This window comes from Pelobates fuscus, chromosome 6 (assembly GCF_036172605.1).
Source record: "Pelobates fuscus isolate aPelFus1 chromosome 6, aPelFus1.pri, whole genome shotgun sequence".
In the NCBI taxonomy this organism is placed as follows: domain Eukaryota; kingdom Metazoa; phylum Chordata; class Amphibia; order Anura; family Pelobatidae; genus Pelobates; species Pelobates fuscus.
Genome location: NC_086322.1, coordinates 29863539 through 29882738, shown reverse-complemented (window position 1 = coordinate 29882738; position 19200 = coordinate 29863539). Strand labels below are relative to the sequence as shown.

General features: G+C 47.3%; 1 protein-coding gene across 3 annotated transcripts in view; it reads left to right on the top strand.

Moving 5' to 3' along the window:
• The window catches only part of RAB11FIP5 (RAB11 family interacting protein 5), a 75726-nt gene that overhangs the window by 39697 nt on the left and 16829 nt on the right, over positions 1-19200 (top strand). For all 3 annotated transcript variants that reach the window (XM_063457584.1, XM_063457583.1, XM_063457582.1), the window contains exon 3: positions 6880-7558. In XM_063457584.1, coding sequence (XP_063313654.1) covers positions 6880-7558 — 679 coding nt within the window. The remainder of the gene's footprint in view (positions 1-6879; positions 7559-19200) is intronic.

Sequence of the window (19200 nt, the reverse complement as noted above, 5' to 3'; positions counted from 1 at the left end):
ATGACCGGTTTGGCAGTGGGTCAGTAATGGTGTGGGGTGGCATTTCTTTGGGGGGCCTCACAGCCCTCCATGTGCTCGCCAGAGGCAGCCTGACTGCCATTAGGTACCAAGATGAGATCCTCAGACCCCTTGTGAGACCCATATGCTGGTGCGGTTGGCCCTGGGTTCCTCCTAATGCAAGACCTCATGTGGCTGGAGTGTGTCAGCAGTTCCTGCAAGACGAAGGCATTGATGCTATGGACTGGCACCCCCGTTCCCCAGACCTGAATCCAATTGAGCACATCTGGGACATCATGTCTCGCTCCATCAACCAACGTCACGTTGCACCACAGACTGTCCAGGAGTTGGAAGATTCTTTAGTCCAGGTCTGGGAGGAGATCCCTCAGGAGACCCTCTGCCACCTCATTAGGAGCATGCACAGGCGTTTTAGGGAGGTCATACAGGCACGTGGAGGCCACACGCACTACTGAGCCTCATTTTGACTTTTTTTTTTTTAAGGACATTAAATCCAAGTTGGATCAGCCTGTAGTGTTTTTTTCCACTTCAATATTGAGAGTGACTCCAAATCCAGATCTCCATGGGTTGAAAAATGTGATTTCCATTTGTTTAAATTTTGTGGGTTTTTTTTTTGTTTTTTTTTTTTTGTCAGCACATTCAACTATGTAACGAACAAAGTATTTCAGAAGAATATTTAATTTATTCAGATCTAGGATGTTATTTTTGTGTTCCCTTTATTTTTTTTGAGCAGTGTATTTTACATATTGATCTACTCTTTCCTGCAGCTGTGAACCAAGTTAGGTTGAGCAGCAGTTCGTCAGATAAGAGGAGTCAGACCCAACATGACCGACCGCTCATTCAGACAAAAATAGAATTTCCCCCCTCAAAAATCAATCTACATCATTGTAAACATATCATTATTTCATTAAAAGTAATAAAAAATAAATTTTAAAAAAAGTGAAAATTTGATTACATTTGTCCTTTTAAGTTACAAGTTTGCCTAAGCTCTTGAATTAAAAAAAAAAAAAAAAAAAAAAAAAAAATAATAGAAGAACTCCACTAATCTCTAGAACAGGGGTAGGCAACCTTTTAGCAGCACTGTGCCGATCTAGGATTGTGATGTCCCGTAGCGTGCCGGTCCTATTTTTTTATAAATCGAGGTGTGTATGCTGCCTTATTCTGCTTGTGTTATTTTTACTGTAATTGCATTGTATCGTTGTATTTGTGCGTATATATGCAGGGCTGTCTTTAATAATGACTGGACCCTGGGCAAAGCATTTGCTTAGGGCCCCTTGGACCCTGTCCCCCCTTCCCAGGCATGCAATCACATCCTCCACCTCAACACAGTGGCGGACCTAAAGTAGAGAGGTGCAAGAATTCTTGGCGGTCTCCCTGTTGCACGGGTGATTAAAAGGTAGATCCCCATCTGTCGTGCAACTCTAGAATAGCATTGACAGCTGGGGCTCTACCATTTACTCATGTTTGCAGGTCTGTATTTAGCACTAAGCAGTTTTTGTGGAATATGTTTGTATGTGGTGTTGGCGTGATTGCAAGCACACACACACACACACACACACACATACTGACACACACACAGACATGCTGTCATACAAACATACTGACACACACACACACACACACACAGATATACTGACACACACAGATATACTGACACACAAAGACATACTGACACACACACACACACACACTGACAGACATACTGACACAGACATACACTTTAAAACTCACCCTCCAGTTTCCTACCTTTCCTGCTGGTGGCTGAAGGCGTTGGGAGTTGGGGTCTAGAGCTCTTGGCCAACCCCCCTCCAATCTGCCTACTCTTCTTTCCTGCGCGCTCCTCTCTTTGTGGGAGGAAGTGATGCGTGGCCGTCACTTCCTCCCAGCCTGCTGCCGAAAAGCAAGGGGCCCGCTCACGCTGTTAAAGCACCTCAGCGTGTGACCGGGTCCCTGCTGACAGAAGCCCAGCGGGTGGCCCTTTGTGCATGGGCCACCTGGTGGGCCTCCTAAGTGTGCATATTACCAGCCAGAGGGTTAGAAATAGTTGAGGCCAGCAGGGCTCACGGTGCAGGCGCCCAGTTTGCCCAGCGTTAAAGAAGGCCCTGCGTATATGAGCTATTATATTGCTTATGTTCATGAGTAGTTTATGGTATTGTGTATGATACATATGAATGTAAGCTGTGTATGGGTGCTGCTTGTGGAATTGTGTGTGTGTGTGTGGATGGATATGTCAAAGTGTGTGTTTGGTAGTGTGTGGGGGCTGTTTGGGGTATTGCATGTGGGGTTGTGTGCATGTATGTGGATTGTTAGTGGTGTTTCGTTTGTGCGGATTGTGTGTATGTTTGTGTGTGGGCTGTCCGTATTATTTGTATGAGGGGAGGGTTATTCTGCATTTCTGTGTATATCTAGCAGTGTGGGTTGCTTCCCTGGGTTCCAGTGGGGACTAGGCCGGCCAGGTACAGGTCAAGGACAGGAGCTGCAACAGCAACTGCGAGCTGCTCTACTACAGAGTGGCTTCCTATTCACAAGTGCTGGGAGGAAGTGATCTGAGATCACTACCTCTACGTGCTGCAATGCATAAATTGAGGATTGTCCTTCACCACCTTTTCGGATTAGCAGGTATCTGAAGTTTTACTAGGACTCCTGATAGGCCAGAGCCTGTTTGACTCTAGCAGCCTTGAGTGCCGTGCAAAGACACCTCGAGTGCCGTGCATGGCACTAGTGCCGTAGGTTGCCTACCCCTGCTCTAGAATGAAGATAACTGGAATTCATTCTGCATTGTGATTACAAAAAATCCAAATCCTTTAAATCATCCATTTTTTTTTTTTTTTTTTTAATGGAGGCACCAGGATTTTTTAGAGCATAGTAGGGTTTACTAGTTCAGTCGAGTGAATACTTCCATTTGTTAAAAAGAGAGTAATAAATATATGTTTTTTATTTATTTTTACGGGAGCCGGGGGCTAGATGGTTGTTTTAACACTATAGGGTCAGGAATACATGTTTGTGGTCCTGACCCCATCCTTTAAGCTATAGGGTCACTCTAATATTTGTAGTTGAAAACAAACTTTGTTTATAAAAAAAAATAAAATAATTCTGGTCCTAACTTTTCTAGCTGGCTCCTAGATTCCAAACATATTTGTCAAGCCCTGATGCAACTAATTATTAGGCAAATAGTTATATATATATATATATATATATATATATGCGAGTGCAACCAAGGGGGATCCATAATCAGAAACCTGTGCCTAAGCTTTGGATTTTTTTTTTACTATTTTATTTTTTTATTTTTACACCTCACCTCTTTCTTTGGCACCAAGATGTTTAAAAACACCCGGCTCCTTAGCACTGTTTTACTGTGTGCGGATCCCACCGGTGTGGTAAATGAAGTTTTTGCATGCAATGGATTCTGAAGATCCTGTCATGGCTCACAGCAGTCTTTAGGGGAGTCGAGTACTTCTCAACTGGTGAGAGCCTGACCCAGCATGATAAAGTATCTAGCCATGCGTTCTTATCCGAGCTAAAATTCTGGGTTCTAGCCACTCGGTAATTAGTCGGTCTGTGTCTAGACTGAACTGGTCAGTATCTGCTCCTGGGTTATTTCTTCTATGTTCCTAGGAACCCATGAGCAATATGGAGCAGTTGGTAACAGATCCCAACCCAGGATGGATGGTCCAGTGTCAGGATAGATGTGTCACAAGGTATCCCCCATACTATGTGATGCACATTCCATATTACCATGGGTCAATTCACTGATACCCAAACTTGCTTTATCAAACTCTGCCCATTTTCATCCCTTAAATTCTTTTAAATCTGTTTGATAGAGTTCCTGTGAGAATCCCTTTATTCTCTGTCCACAGAATTGAAACTGCTTTGAGCCAATTAGATCTATGCGATTTCTAAATTTATCTCATTGAGCAGTAAGAACCATTTGAAAATAGCTCTACGTAGATTACAGCTGAACGGCAGACCAATTTTACTGCAGTAAAAGGTTATTTACCAACATGAGAATTCAATGAGATTTTGTTTTTGTTTCCTGTTGCGGCAGTTTTGGTCTTAAATATGAAATTCAAAGCCACCTGTGCTTAGTTTGACTACTTTGTAAGATTTGAAGGGGCAGATTGAGTGTTAGGATATCTATATGGGTTAAGGGAAGATTGGGGTTACAGTTGCAACTCCTGTGGTCTGTAGTAGAGACATTTTGCATTTCAGCTGTTTGTGCATAGCAGACTTGGGAAATATTTACACAAATTCAGCAGTTAACATCTGAGTGGCAGCCGAATCGATCTACACATATGGCTGAATAACCAGTTTGCATGAATGGGTATACCATACAATTCAGATGTAAATTCTGCAACCTTATTTAATGAAGGTCCGAAGCTACTGAGCGGATAGATAATTGTACATTATTAAACCGTAAAGAAACCGTAGAGGTTGTCTCATGGAGATCCACCAGCATATACCTCACTGCTTCTTTCTTAAAGGGACACTATAGTCAACTACAGCTTAATGTATTTGTTCTTGTGTGTATGGTATGTCCGTACAAGCTCTTTAATGTAAACATATTACTTCCTAGGAACTCCTCTAGTGGCAGTCACTCGCTCTGACATTCAGCGTCTCCACACACTGCATGGAGACGCTGAACGTTGCTGCATGGAGAAGCTGAATATTCATTAAGTGCATCTCTATGATTGTCTCAGGTGGTGGTTTGCTGTACATGCGCAATAGCCTCTCAGTGCTTTCCTGTGGGAGAGAATTGGATTGGCTGAGATTGTCAAGTTTGATCTTGGTCAAGGGGGCTGGGCCAGCTGTAAGGAGTCCTGCGCGGCACTGGAAAAATGAGTGTGTGTACTTTTTACTTTGCTGACAGGGGGCTGGTCACCTAAATATCACTCTTAGAGCTATAATCCATGAACAAACAAGAGGAGGAAACAGCACTGCTATGCTGGACCCAGTGCTTTCCACACCGGAGGCTGGCAAACACCAATCCAATGGTAATAAACGTGTAGTCCAGGCAGATGGGATCATTTATGCAGCAGTTTTATTGAAAAAACATGTTTATCCTGCATTTCCAATAAAACTGCTGCTTAAGTGATCCTGTGTTATTAGAGCCATTGTGTCAGGAATACATGTTTGTATTCCTGATACTAAACTGTTCCTTTAAAATGGGGCAGAGATTTTCAAGATGTCTTCCGGTTTCATGCACATGCAGCGTTGTGTTGGAGTTCTAAAGTGCTAGATTCTACACTGCGGAATATGTTGGCGCCATTGAATGTGTTACTGTGAAATAGGTTTTTAAAGGGTTACTCCAAGCATCATAACCAGGTCCCCCTCTCGTAATATTGTAAAGCGCTACAGAATCTGTTGGCGCTATATAAATGGCGATAATAATAGGTCATGGGGAGAACCATTTTGCTGCGGTTGGCCCTCTTACGTAGGTACTGCTGGATTTCTGTAGATACCAGATACCGATCCTGCCAGTCATTCACTGACGTCCGCTGAGCACGGTCAGCCAATGAATGACCTTCTGTGCAAAGAATATACATTGGATTGACATTGGCCAGCCCTGAATTCTCGTTCAATATCTCTCAAAGCTGTTTGGTTCTGGCTCTGTTCACCTTGTGCTGTCTGTAAATCCTGCTGAGTCAGTCCTTCTTCTCTCCGTCTGTGAATTCTATCTGTGATATGCAGTACTATAGCACTTGCTTCTGTTCCGGACACTGCAGCATTACGCCATGTCAGCTTGCTGTATAGAAGGTGAATCAGAAGGGAACAGTTATTTGTCTTGGTTGGTGATTTAGCTGTGATGGCTCAGGTCTGCCCTCTAGTTTTCATCTCGTGTACTGTAGGCTCTGAGCTCAGTGTATTGTATACCTTCCTGTGATGTTACAGACAGAGCTATGCTGTAGACTCAACACCGGGAAACAGTTTCCTTATAGGAACATCTGACCTTGGCACCCCACATGCTTTGTGAACTAACGCTCCTATGATGCTCATCCAGCTTCAAGGCAGCTGGGTTTACCATGGGTGGTACAGATTGTCACCAAGTGGGCTTTTGAGCTTTGCGAATACAGTTTACTGGTTTATCTGTTCTAATGGTGTAGTACACACAGTGTACACTTTCACTGATCAGTCTGTTGCAATTGTATCAGCATATAGTGTGTGTTTAAAAATAAGCCCACCCTGTCTGTTCCTGCCCTCCAACCTGCAAGGCTCCCCTTCTTGCTCCAATAATACTCCTGTATATGATGTCATATGACTTTGGTTTCTTGGAGTTGTAGTTTCTGTTGGCTTTCTGCGTTAGAAAACTGGCATGTGAACTAGAATTGGCAGCGACACTTTAAATGCCCATAAAACATTTCTTATGGAATAATCTCAGCAGTGCTTTAGAAATAAATGTAGCATTCTGATTGGCTGAATCTGTTCCTGGCCTTGGCAGAACTTGTTTCATGTTTTGTTAAAGCTCAGGCTTTCCAGCTTCTGTGGCAACTTTAATTGTGAATATCCTTGGAACCCATCTCACTTCATTTTTCGTTTTACTTTTTTTTTCATTTTATTTATTTTCAGAAATCAAACTTTTTTTTTTTTTGCCCTTTTCCTTTTGATATATAATAGTGGCTACTTTCTCGTGCATGAGTCATTTTTTTTGCAAAATGTGTCTGATGCAGGTTCAGCTTCCACCTTTTCCATTGGTGACCAGGTGACCGGTCATTATATCCACATATGTTGCAGCTCATAACTACCCAGTGGTTCTTTATAAGGTTGGGTCTAAAGAGGCAGATAAAAATAAAATAAAACCTTGTACAAATAGTAATAAAAACTAAACATAGTGTATCTGTGTGAATTCACCACAATCTTTCTTTTTAGGTAAGGACAATGATGCTTCTCCAAGAATGACTCATAAGAGGGCCTTCAGTGACGAGGTGAGCCAGTTAACCATCCGTACTGAACCAAAAATTGTACAGGATCTTAAGCCAAAGGGAAGTCCTATCTCTAAGTCTTCTCTCTGCATCAATGGGAGCCATGTGTACACTGAAGTACCCCTTCCAAAGCCTTCGCCAAGTCCACTAGAGAAATTTGCACCTGCATCCAAGTCATTTCAGAACATCGTAAAGAAAACAGAAGATCCTACTGCCCATGAAGGCCCTGGAGCAAATTTGTCAGGGTCAGACAAACCGTCTCGAAAGCCAGATGTGAAAACAAGTATACCTACTACCATAACCTTAGAAGAGGTAAAGACCCCTGCCAAAATCGCTGTAGACCTTCCAAAAAATGAGGATGTCCGTTTGGAGTTTAAGCCCATACAGATTACCACACCGCTGGTGTTTTCAGAGAATGTATCTAGGAACAAATCTCAAGAAAATGTTGGAAAAGAGGAAAAGAAACCAAAGGTAAATCTCTTCCACCATGGGCCTGGCAAGAATGAACCTAGTGACAAGAGCCTAGCTGAACCGACAGCCCAGGTGTCGGTGAATACAGAGGAAAAAAGCAAGGCTGGTGGCTGGTTTGGTTCCAAAGACCACAAAGATGCCGTACAGAAACCAAGGTTGGTAACTACATTTTTCTATCTTTTATTTGGATCTATAAAACAAGGCTGTCTTAATTAATTTTAATTACTAAAATACCACACTTTCTGATGCACATGCTCACAAATCTGTATTCCCACCTGTGTGCACAACCATTCTATGTTAGGTGAGGTAGCATCCGGCAGCTCAATCACTGCTCTGACTGGTCCGTCACCTAGCAACAGTTGCCAGGTGACAGAACAGACAGTCTGGTGATTGAGCTGCTGACTGCTTCTACCTACACCCGCGGTTCCACACCAAGGCAGCAGATGCCAGAAATGGCTCTGTTTAGCTATAGCAATAGTAATATAATTACATTCTGGATTTATTGATGTTGGGTGTTTTGCCAGAGTAAATTTGGAGCCATTTTACCTTGTGTAGCGCTCCTCCATAGGTAATTTGTAATATTTAGTTTTTGTTGTGGAACGCCTCAATTATCTAATTTCCTAATATGCCTTCAGTCAGGCGGTCAAGATAAGGGAAGCCATTGTGACGATGGAATAGGAGCTCATGATTGTAATTAAAACTGCCACTACTTTTAGACAGCGTAGCAATAACTAAAAAAGATATAAGGGTCTGTAATACTGGTTGTAAATGTGCAAAGCAGAATCCGTTAAATGTAAATATTGACCTTAGATATACACAAATGTAGACTATATGGACTTGTGCTAATGGGTGGAATTTAAATTTTGGTTTATTTAACGTAGGATTTTTCTTCACCTGTTCTGTAATTTTAAACCCCTCCACACTTATTTAACAAAAGAGAGAGGGGGGATGGGGAAAAGGAGAGATCTGTTCCTAAGATAGAGTATACCGAAAATGAAGAAAAATAGAAAATACTTTATTAGTGAATTGAACATCAAAATAACTATCCCAGTTATAACTGTCTGACTAGGTACAGGACAATAGTAGCAGTCAAGAAGCCGAGAACATACAAAATAATACACATTATAAATAGAATAATGCAAAAAAAAAATAGAACAGTTAAGTTAAAATGTACTGAACTGGGTGACAAACCCTCTATGATAATGAATGAGAGAAAGTTGGCAGGAGCTAACAGAATAAATGTCAGGCCCCACACCCCCTTTTTTTTGTCCTGTTTTGATCTCCAATAAATGTTTGGCTTCACCCTACATTGACGCCTGTGGAACTGTATTTCTTCTACAGAAAATGGCAGACAATTCAGATGGGTCACGGCATGTTCGCACCAAGGGAAAAAATTTTTTTTCACAGATTTCCAAAACACTGCGATTAGCATACACTGGTGCATTAATACATCCAGACTCTCAGTGACCCCCAGCTCAGGTGCATCCCTGCTTCCATACACGCCATGCCATGAAACGTTTAACATTTAATCTCTATGGGTAAGCCAGTGCCAGAAACCTCCTGGCAACATAACAGCATTCAAGTTGTTAACTGGTCTTACTTGAGATTTGTACTTACCGCTGCGGCATCATTTACACTAGTACATACTACAATGGTGTTTACTGGGGTGTAGGAACAAGTAACTCTCACTTACCTGGAAGTGGCAGCTGACTATGTAGACTTGGGTTATTGTCAATCCCTGCAGCAGTAATGCCTCCATAGTGAATGTGTACTCGGGGACATGAAATATTGAAGGCAGGGGGTTGGTGTCCTGTCACTTATTATTCCTCTGAACATAGTAATGAAAAGTTTATTTAAAAGCAGATTACGAAGTTCTACTAACCCATGGTTTTGTTGTTTTTATTTTCCTCTGCCATGGCACACTACTGTGTATCGAGAATGGAAAACTGAAATCTCAAATTAAAATGTAGCCTAAGCTAGTCAAGATGTAGCTATAGCTGAATTAAATAATTTTATCAAATCTGCATTTTGGTTTTCTATTCACTTCAATTCTGTATTTAGTCAGTTAAAGGCACACACTATAACCACTTCAGTGAGATGAAGCAGATGCTTATTAAAATTTTAATGCTCAATGTGTCCAAGAAACCAACCCCTCTGTGTTGCTTAGTCTAATGAATAAACATAAACTTGAGTGGCAATGGGTGACTGTGATTCTCACCTGACCGCTTTCAGACCATCACTGTGCCCATTCCTGGTATAAATCGGTATGGCTAAATGGAACTGTGTAATCTAATCTAGGCCTGAACATTCAGTAGGGACCAGGCTGTGGGTGGTGCTCACCATGAAAACCATTAAAGGGGAAACTCCAGTGCCAGGAAAACAATTCATTTTCCTGGCACTGCAGGTCCCCTCTCCCTCCCACCCCCCAATCCCCGGTTGCTGAAGGGGTGAAAACCCCTTCAGTAACTTACCTGAGGCAGCGATGATGTCCCTCGTCGCTGCTTCTCCCTCCGCGCCGCTCCTCCTTCTGACTGCGTCGGCCGGTGGGCGAGACTGATCCCGCCCACCGGCCGGGGAGACCTAATGCGCCTGCGTGGCAATGCCGCGCATGCGCATTAGCACTCCCCATAGCGCTTCAATGCTTTCCTATGGGGAAATGAGTGACGTTGGAGGTCCTCACACAGAAATCTGTGCTATAAACCAGGAAGTGCCCTCTAGTGGCTGTCCAGTAACCCTGCAAGGTAATTATTGCAGTTTATAAAAAACTGCGATAATTACAGTTGCAGGTTTAAGAGTAGTGGGAGTTGGCACGCAGACCACTCCAATAGGCAGAAGTGGGTCTGGGTGCCTAGAGTGTCCCTTTAAACCAGCAGGCTCATTCCATTAGGGACTCTCCACCATTTTTGCACCACTTTTTAGAGCAGAGCATTTTCATAAAAATCTCTCCGTGGGTCATAAACGATGTTTATGGAAAAAATGTTCAGTCCTGGCTAGTAAGTGATGGTTTTAAAAGTTTAACCCTGTAGTGAGGCTTTTGTATATTAAGAATAGGATGCTGACCTTTCTCTATTTTTATTTATGTGGTTTATTTTTTAATTTTATTTATTCTGGTCGGTTATTTAGACTGCATCTTCCATATGTGGTCCTGGTGATGTATTTTTGGTCAGTAATCTGGAAGGATGCTGTTGGAGTTTGTAAGGAAAGCCAAGCGGCATAGGGTCAACGCGTGAAATGTCTGATTTCAGTCAGAGTTTAGTAGTTAAGGTTAAAAATAGAAGTGAAAAATCTCAACTCTATGTGTGCCATATAGAGTGCTTCACACTCCCTGGGCTCCGCCTCCAACATAGCTAAAGTACATTTTATGGGTTTTTGGCCTACTTGTGTCGTGTTTTGTGCCCTGTTCAAACCTTTTACTTTGGTTAAATAAAAATTGCAGCTTTTTTTGGCGGTATAATTAGACATGCTCAGCTAATGTAAGATCCGTGTGATCGGATGTGCTGACAGTACTCCACCCCTTAGCACACTGCCTCACCACCCTCAGCCCCACCAGCCTCAGCACCCCCCACCAGCCTCAGCACCCCCCACTAGCCTCAGCCTCACCCTCCCTCAGCCTCACCCTCCCTCAGCCTCACCCTCCCTCAGCCTCACCCCTCCCTCAGCCTCACCCCCCCCTCAGCCTCACCCCCCCCTCAGCCTCACCCCCCCTCAGCCTCACCCCCCCCTCAGCCTCACCCCCCCTCAGCCTCACCCCCCCTCAGCCTCACCCCCCCTCAGCCTCACCCCCCCTCAGCCTCACCCCCCCTCAGCCTCACCCCCCCTCAGCCTCACCCCCCCTCAGCCTCACCCCCCCTCAGCCTCACCCCCCCTCAGCCTCACCCCCCCTCAGCCTCACCCCCCCTCAGCCTCAACCCCCCCTCAGCCTCACCCCCCCTCAGCCTCACCCCCCCTCAGCCTCACCCCCCCCTCAGCCTCACCCCCCCCTCAGCCTCACCCCCCCCTCAGCCTCACCCCCCCCTCAGCCTCACCCCCCCCTCAGCCTCACCCCCCCCTCAGCCTCACCCCCCCCTCAGCCTCACCCCCCCCTCAGCCTCACCCCCCCTCAGCCTCACCCCCCCCTCAGCCTCACCCCCCCCTCAGCCTCACCCCCCCTCAGCCTCACCCCCCCCTCAGCCTCACCCCCCCCTCAGCCTCACCCCCCCCTCAGCCTCACCCCCCCTCAGCCTCACCCCCCCCTCAGCCTCACCCCCCCCTCAGCCTCACCCCCCCCTCAGCCTCACCCCCCCCTCAGCCTCACCCCCCCTCAGCCTCACCCCCCCTCAGCCTCACCCCCCCTCAGCCTCACCCCCCCTCAGCCTCACCCCCCCTCAGCCTCACCCCCCCTCAGCCTCACCCCCCCTCAGCCTCACCCCCCCTCAGCCTCACCCCCCCTCAGCCTCACCCCCCCTCAGCCTCACCCCCCCTCAGCCTCACCCCCCCTCAGCCTCACCCCCCCTCAGCCTCACCCCCCCCTCAGCCTCACCCCCCCCTCAGCCTCACCCCCCCCTCAGCCTCACCCCCCCCTCAGCCTCACCCCCCCCTCAGCCTCACCCCCCCCTCAGCCTCACCCCCCCCTCAGCCTCACCCCCCCCTCAGCCTCACCCCCCCTCAGCCTCACCCCCCCTCAGCCTCACCCCCCCTCAGCCTCACCCCCCCTCAGCCTCACCCCCCCTCAGCCTCACCCCCCCTCAGCCTCACCCCCCCTCAGCCTCACCCCCCCTCAGCCTCACCCCCCCTCAGCCTCACCCCCCCTCAGCCTCACCCCCCCTCAGCCTCACCCCCCCTCAGCCTCACCCCCCCTCAGCCTCACCCCCCCTCAGCCTCACCCCCCCTCAGCCTCACCCCCCCTCAGCCTCACCCCCCCTCAGCCTCACCCCCCCTCAGCCTCACCCCCCCTCAGCCTCACCCCCCCTCAGCTCCACATCGCCACCCCTCTAACTCTCGCATCGCCCCCCTCACTCTCGCATCGCCCCCTCACTCTCGCATCGCCCCCCTCACTCTCGCATCGCCCCCCCCTCACTCTCGCATCGCCCCCCCCTCACTCTCGCATCGCCCCCCCCTCACTCTCGCATCGCCCCCCCCTCACTCTCGCATCGCCCCCCCCTCACTCTCGCATCAACCCCCCCCTCTCGCATCAACCCCCCCCTCTCGCATCAACCCCCCCTCTCTCATCAACCCCCCCTCTCTCGCATCAACCCCCCCTCTCTCTCGCATCAACCCCCCCTCTCTCTCGCATCAACCCCCCCTCTCTCTCGCATCAACCCCCCCCTCTCTCTCGCATCAACCCCCCCTCTCTCTCGCATCAACCCCCCCTCTCTCTCGCATCAACCCCCCCTCTCTCTCGCATCAACCCCCCCTCTCTCTCGCATCAACCCCCCCTCTCTCTCGCATCAACCCCCCCTCTCTCTCGCATCAACCCCCCCTCTCTCGCCAACCCCCCCCTCTCTCGCATCAACCCCCCCCCTCTCTCGCATCAACCCCCCCCCTCTCTCGCATCAACCCCCCCCCTCTCTCGCATCAACCCCCCCCCTCTCTCGCATCAACCCCCCCCTCTCTCTCGCATCAACCCCCCCTCTCTCTCGCATCAACCCCCCCTCTCTCTCGCATCAACCCCCCCTCTCTCTCGCATCAACCCCCCCTCTCTCTCGCATCAACCCCCCCTCTCTCTCGCATCAACCCCCCCTCTCTCTCGCATCAACCCCCCCTCTCTCTCGCCAACCCCCCCTCTCTCGCCAACCCCCCCCCTCTCTCGCATCAACCCCCCCCCTCTCGCATCAACCCCCCCCCTCTCTCGCATCAACCCCCCCCCTCTCTCGCATCAACCCCCCCCCTCTCTCGCATCAACCCCCCCCCCTCTCTCGCATCAACCCCCCCTCTCTCGCATCAACCCCCCCCTCTCTCGCATCAACCCCCCCCTCTCTCGCATCAACCCCCCCTCTCTCGCATCAACCCCCCCCCTCTCTCGCATCAACCCCCCCTCTCTCGCATCAACCCCCCCCTCTCTCTCGCATCAACCCCCCCTCTCTCTCGCATCAACCCCCCCTCTCTCTCGCATCAACCCCCCCTCTCTCTCGCATCAACCCCCCCTCTCTCTCGCATCAACCCCCCCTCTCTCTCGCATCAACCCCCCCTCTCTCTCGCATCAACCCCCCCTCTCTCTCGCCAACCCCCCCCTCTCTCGCATCAACCCCCCCCCTCTCTCGCATCAACCCCCCCCCTCTCTCGCATCAACCCCCCCTCTCTCGCATCAACCCCCCCCTCTCTCGCATCAACCCCCCCCCTCTCTCGCATCAACCCCCCCCTCTCTCTCGCATCAACCCCCCCTCTCTCTCGCATCAACCCCCCCTCTCTCTCGCATCAACCCCCCCTCTCTCTCGCATCAACCCCCCCTCTCTCTCGCATCAACCCCCCCTCTCTCTCGCATCAACCCCCCCTCTCTCTCGCATCAACCCCCCCCTCTCTCGCATCAACCCCCCCCCTCTCTCGCATCAACCCCCCCCCTCTCTCGCATCAACCCCCCCCCTCTCTCGCATCAACCCCCCCCTCTCTCGCATCAACCCCCCCCCTCTCTCGCATCAACCCCCCCCCTCTCTCGCATCAACCCCCCCCCTCTCTCGCATCAACCCCCCCCTCTCTCGCATCAACCCCCCCCTCTCTCGCATCAACCCCCCCCCTCTCTCGCATCAACCCCCCCCCTCTCTCGCATCAACCCCCCCCTCTCTCGCATCAACCCCCCCCCTCTCTCGCATCAACCCCCCCCTCTCTCGCATCAACCCCCCCCCTCTCTCGCATCAACCCCCCCCCTCTCTCGCATCAACCCCCCCCCTCTCTCGCATCAACCCCCCCCCTCTCTCGCATCAACCCCCTGGTAAACTGTGCATCAATGTGTATATGTGACACTTTTTTGTTAGTGGGGCCTCATGTTTGAGCTTCATAAAGTCTAGAGCCGCCTCTGTTTAGCTTCCAATCAGGGAGATGGGGTGTGGCTAGGTGGGCCGGGTTAAATTGCAGAAAGCGCAAAACCTTTTTGTTTAAAGTAGCAGTGTGTGGATTTGATGACACCGTATCAATGGTAGTGGAAGCTCTGCTCACTAGACTTCCTTTTTATTTTGCAGTAGGTTGAGAGAGGGCCTTTTTTTTTTTTTTTTTTTTTTTTTTTTTTTTTTTGGGGGGGGGGGGGGTTGTGTGAAAAGTTTGACGGTTTAGGAAGGTAGTGGTGGTTATGATGCCAGGAGTACCCTGACATAATTTTGGAAATGGGGCTGTAGTGTAGCTTCCATATCCTGACTGAATATCCCCGCTGGATTCCCCTTTCGTAGCTGGAAGAAGAGCTGTTTAGTAATGATCACCCTTTTCCCACTAAACAGACGACGCATGATTCTAGGAGCACAGTCTTTTCTACACAACCCCCAGCATGGGGTCCCTATTCAAGAGTTGGATCCCACCCTGGTGCCTCGTGTCTGGGAGATGATTGATACACTAATTATCTCCCAGATACAGAGAACACCACACAAAATACCCCAAAAAAAACATAAAAACAAGCTGGAACCCAACACATTTCACATTCCACATCCCCGGATAGCTCTGGTCCAAGTGGCCAGGTTGGCAAAATAGTGCTCGGATCCATGAAGAACAGACTAATTGTCACCGGGATAAAAATTGGACTGGCTGCTAGCATGGTACATGTAATGTTTCCCTCATTATGATGGAAAAAAAGGGGAAGATCAACTAAACCATTGTGGACCATAAATACTATCTGTTCAAAGGTTAATTCTACCTCATATTGTATCATTTAGTCCAATGTGCTATTAATAACTGGAGATCACCCCAAGTTTTATTGATGGACTCAATTTGTTGATATAAAACCTAAAATCAGTGGGTTAACAAAAAGTCAAACTTTTATAATAAAAATCTGGCATGAGCAGGAGACTCAAAGAATTGAGTTAGAATGAATATTCAAATAGAGATGCTAAATATAGCTTAGAATTTAAATAAACTGGGTGAACGAGAAACCTGCATTTAGACTTCTTGGAAAAAGGGTCTTAAGGATCAATATAGTCACCAGAACAACTACAGTTTATTGAATTTGTTCTGGTGAGTAGAATCATTACCTTCAGGCGTTTTGCTGTAAACACTGTCTTTTCAGAGAAAATGCAGTGTTTACATTACAGCCTAGTGATAACTTCACTGGCCACTCCTCAGATGGATGTCAGAGATCCTTCCTGGTTCATGGCTGCCTAAAATGCATCCAAACAGAGTCTCCTCCCTCTGCATGCAGACACTGAACTTTCCTCATAGAGATTCGTTGATTCAATTCATCTCTCTGAGGAGATGCTGATTGGCCAGGGCTGTGTTTGAATCATGCTGGCTCTGCTCCTGATCTGCCTCCTTGTCAGTCTCAGCCAATCCTATGGGGAAGCACTGTGATTGGATCAGGCCACCCCTTCTAATGATGTCAGCAGACTGCTTGTTTTTCTGAGTCTAACAGCATCAGGCTTGAATACAGTAAGATTTTGCTATATTTATGGAGGCATGAGGGGCCCATGGGGGGGGGGGGGCAAGATGGTGTTAACACTATAGGGTCAGGAATACGTGTTTGTGTTCCTGACCCTATAGTGATCCTTTAAGTTTAAAGATCCACCAGCATTCTCTCTGGCGTAAGTATGTCATAATCTCCCTTTCGCTGTTTTTTTGTTTTTTGTTTTGTTTTTTAACCAGCTCAATGCCACAAAAGTGGAGTCCTTTTGAGTCACCCCTATGTTGTTCTTTGAGATGTTGGCAGATGGGGTCTCAGTTAGATTTCTAACACATCTTACGTGTTCTTTTATCCTTTCTTTAAAAGGACGGAAAGTCTTCCCTACATACATCTTCCCACAGTCACGTGATGGGGTACACCAGGCCAGCCATGTTCCAGTTAAAAGGATTCTATCTTATAACTTTGCTGGTCTTCACTATCCTTTATAAACTTCGAATCACGTTTGATGTGTTTGCAGACCACACATCTCCTGCATCTATAGGTTTCCACAGGGGGCTTTTTAACCATGTATCCAAATTTGTCTTTCTTTCTGGTCTAAAGTGGCTGGGAACAAGCATGTTCTGTAGGTTCTTACCTCTACGGGCCGTAAAGATCACCTTCGGATTTACAACTTTAAGGTGTTAGTCAATTATCAGAATGGGCCAGAACCTTTCACATGTTCTTCTCATTATGTCCCAGCCAGCATCATATGGGGAGATCATTCTGATTTACCTTGTTTGTATCACAAGAGTGACGATTACCCAAAAGGTCATTCCTATCTGCCTCTAGTGCCCTTCTATCTGCATTTGTTGGGATAGCCTTTTTCACAGAACCGTTTTTGCCTTTGTATAAGTCCTCTAGATCTCTGCAATTTCTCCCTACCCTAAGGTGTTGCCCAGTTGGAATGCCACACCTCAGGGGTTTCGGATGGAAGCCATCCCAACGTAGAAGGCCATTGGAGGCCGATGGTTTTCTGAATAGTGGTTTGAATTGAACCATCTTCCATGATAGAAATGGTAATGTCTAGGAAGTTTAAAGTTGAGCCTTCAAATTTTGAGGTGAATCTAAGATTCTCATCATTTTGATTGAGATGTACAAATTTGTTGAACTCCTCTAGTGTGTGCCACACAATTATGATGTCATCAATGTATCAATGCCACCATAAGATGTTTTGAATAAATTCCTGTAAGGCCTCTAGATGTAGGATATGTTCTTCCCACCAACCCAGATGGAGGTTCGCATTGGATGGGTCACAAGCAGTCCCCATCGCACTCTCCCTTCATCTGGTGGTAAAATTGGCCATTAAACAGGAAGTAATTGTGTGACAGGACAAACCCAAGGAGACAACACAAATGTTCCATGAGGTGCCCTGTCAAATGCTGCTGGAGCGCTGGGAGGAAGTCTCCGGCCTCCTCTCACTCCCAGCTGAAAAAGACTCTGCCACGAAGGAGAGGGGGGCGGCACCGCAAGCTAGTAGGGCCTGCCTCCACCCGTCCACAATGTGTTAACTTCTCCCCCTTACCGATATAACCCCACCCATGATCTGCATAGTTCCGTCTCCGCTGGTATAGCCCCGTCCAATTTGCCCACCAGAAGAGGAGGAAGCCAGCAGAAGCCACCCTCCTGCTCCCATAAGGTAGGAAACTGGAGGGTGACTCAAATTTTCACTTGTGTTTAGAGTGTTTGTTTCTGTACGTATGTAGTGTTTGTATGTGTGTCATGGTTTGTATCAGTGTGTGTATCTGTCTGTAAATCTGTATGTGTGTCAGTGTTTGTATTCGTATATCAGCATGTGTGTATCTGTACATCTGTATGTGTATCTGTAGAGGTGTCAGTGTTCACAGCTGTGTCTGTACATCTGTGTGTACATATGTGTGTCTGCGTCGGTGTCTGCACAACTGTGAGTTTGTGCTTCTGCATGCGTGTCTTTATCTGTGTCCCTGTCTGTCTATATTTGTATATTTCTGTGTGAGTGTCATTGCTTGGATCTGTCTGTACATCTATATGTATGTCAGTGTTTGTATCTGTGTGCCCCTTTGCTCTAAACTCTAATCCTAACTCCTTACCCACTCCCTGCTTTATATTTAAACATCTGAGGGACTGCCTCGAAGCAGGGGGTGGGCGGATGGCATATTATTATTATTATTAGGGGTATAGAATTTATCTTTAGAATATAGAGGTAGGGAATACTTCATAACTGTATTACCTACACTTTAATGTTGCCTTTTTCCACTATAGGGTCAGGAATACAAACATGTATTCTTGACCCTATAGTGAAAACCCACCATTTGGGCGACTAGCCCCCTCAGAATGGGTGAAAAATCACCTTATTTCCAGCTCTCCACGGATCCGCTGGCACTGGCTCCGCCCCCTTGGTGACATCAAAATTGCACATTTTTAGCCAATCCAATGCTTTGCCATAGGGAAATCATTGGATTGGTAAAAATCGGCAAGGTGGCTGGGCCAAACAACGTTTTGGCCAACCAGCACCTCTTCATAGAGATTCATCGAATCAATGCATCTCTGATGAATATTCAGCATCCCCATGCAGAGCGTGGAGACGCTGAAAGGCAATGCTGCTTACTGTGCAGCACTAAGCCTGGAAGCCCCTCCAGTGGCCATCTGAGGAGTGGCCACTTGGAGGTGTCCCTAGGGCAGTGTAAACTGAAATGGCAGTGTTTGCATAGAACTGCCTGAAGGGAGCTATTATACTCACTAGAACTACATTAAGCTGTAGTTGTTCTGGTGACTATAGTGTGCCTTTAATTCTTACACCAATACTACTTCCTGTTTTGTATTCAAACATTGCTTTCATACCAAATGCTACCTTCTAGAAATCTGTATACCAAGTTAATTGTCCCTCTTTGCAATTTTATATGAGTTCTAAGTGGTATTTTCTAGTTTCACTGATTGAGCTTGGTTACATAACATCACATTTTTGTAACATCTAATCAATTATACTAGGTGACTACCACTTGGATACAGTGTATCTGTCTCATCCTCTTATAGGAGGTTTATTCATATCCTCTCCTTCCTCCGTTTGGTCCTAGTTTACTTCCAATATAGGAATACCGTTAGTATTTATAATACAGCTACACTCTATATATCTCTCTAAATCATATCTCATAATTCAATAGTTATAGTCTACTAACCACAGTAGCTTTTCAACGCAATCACATTTGTAGAGCACACTATTTCTGGTGGGTTGTTTATATAGGTTTTATTTCAATTAATAAAGTTTGCATT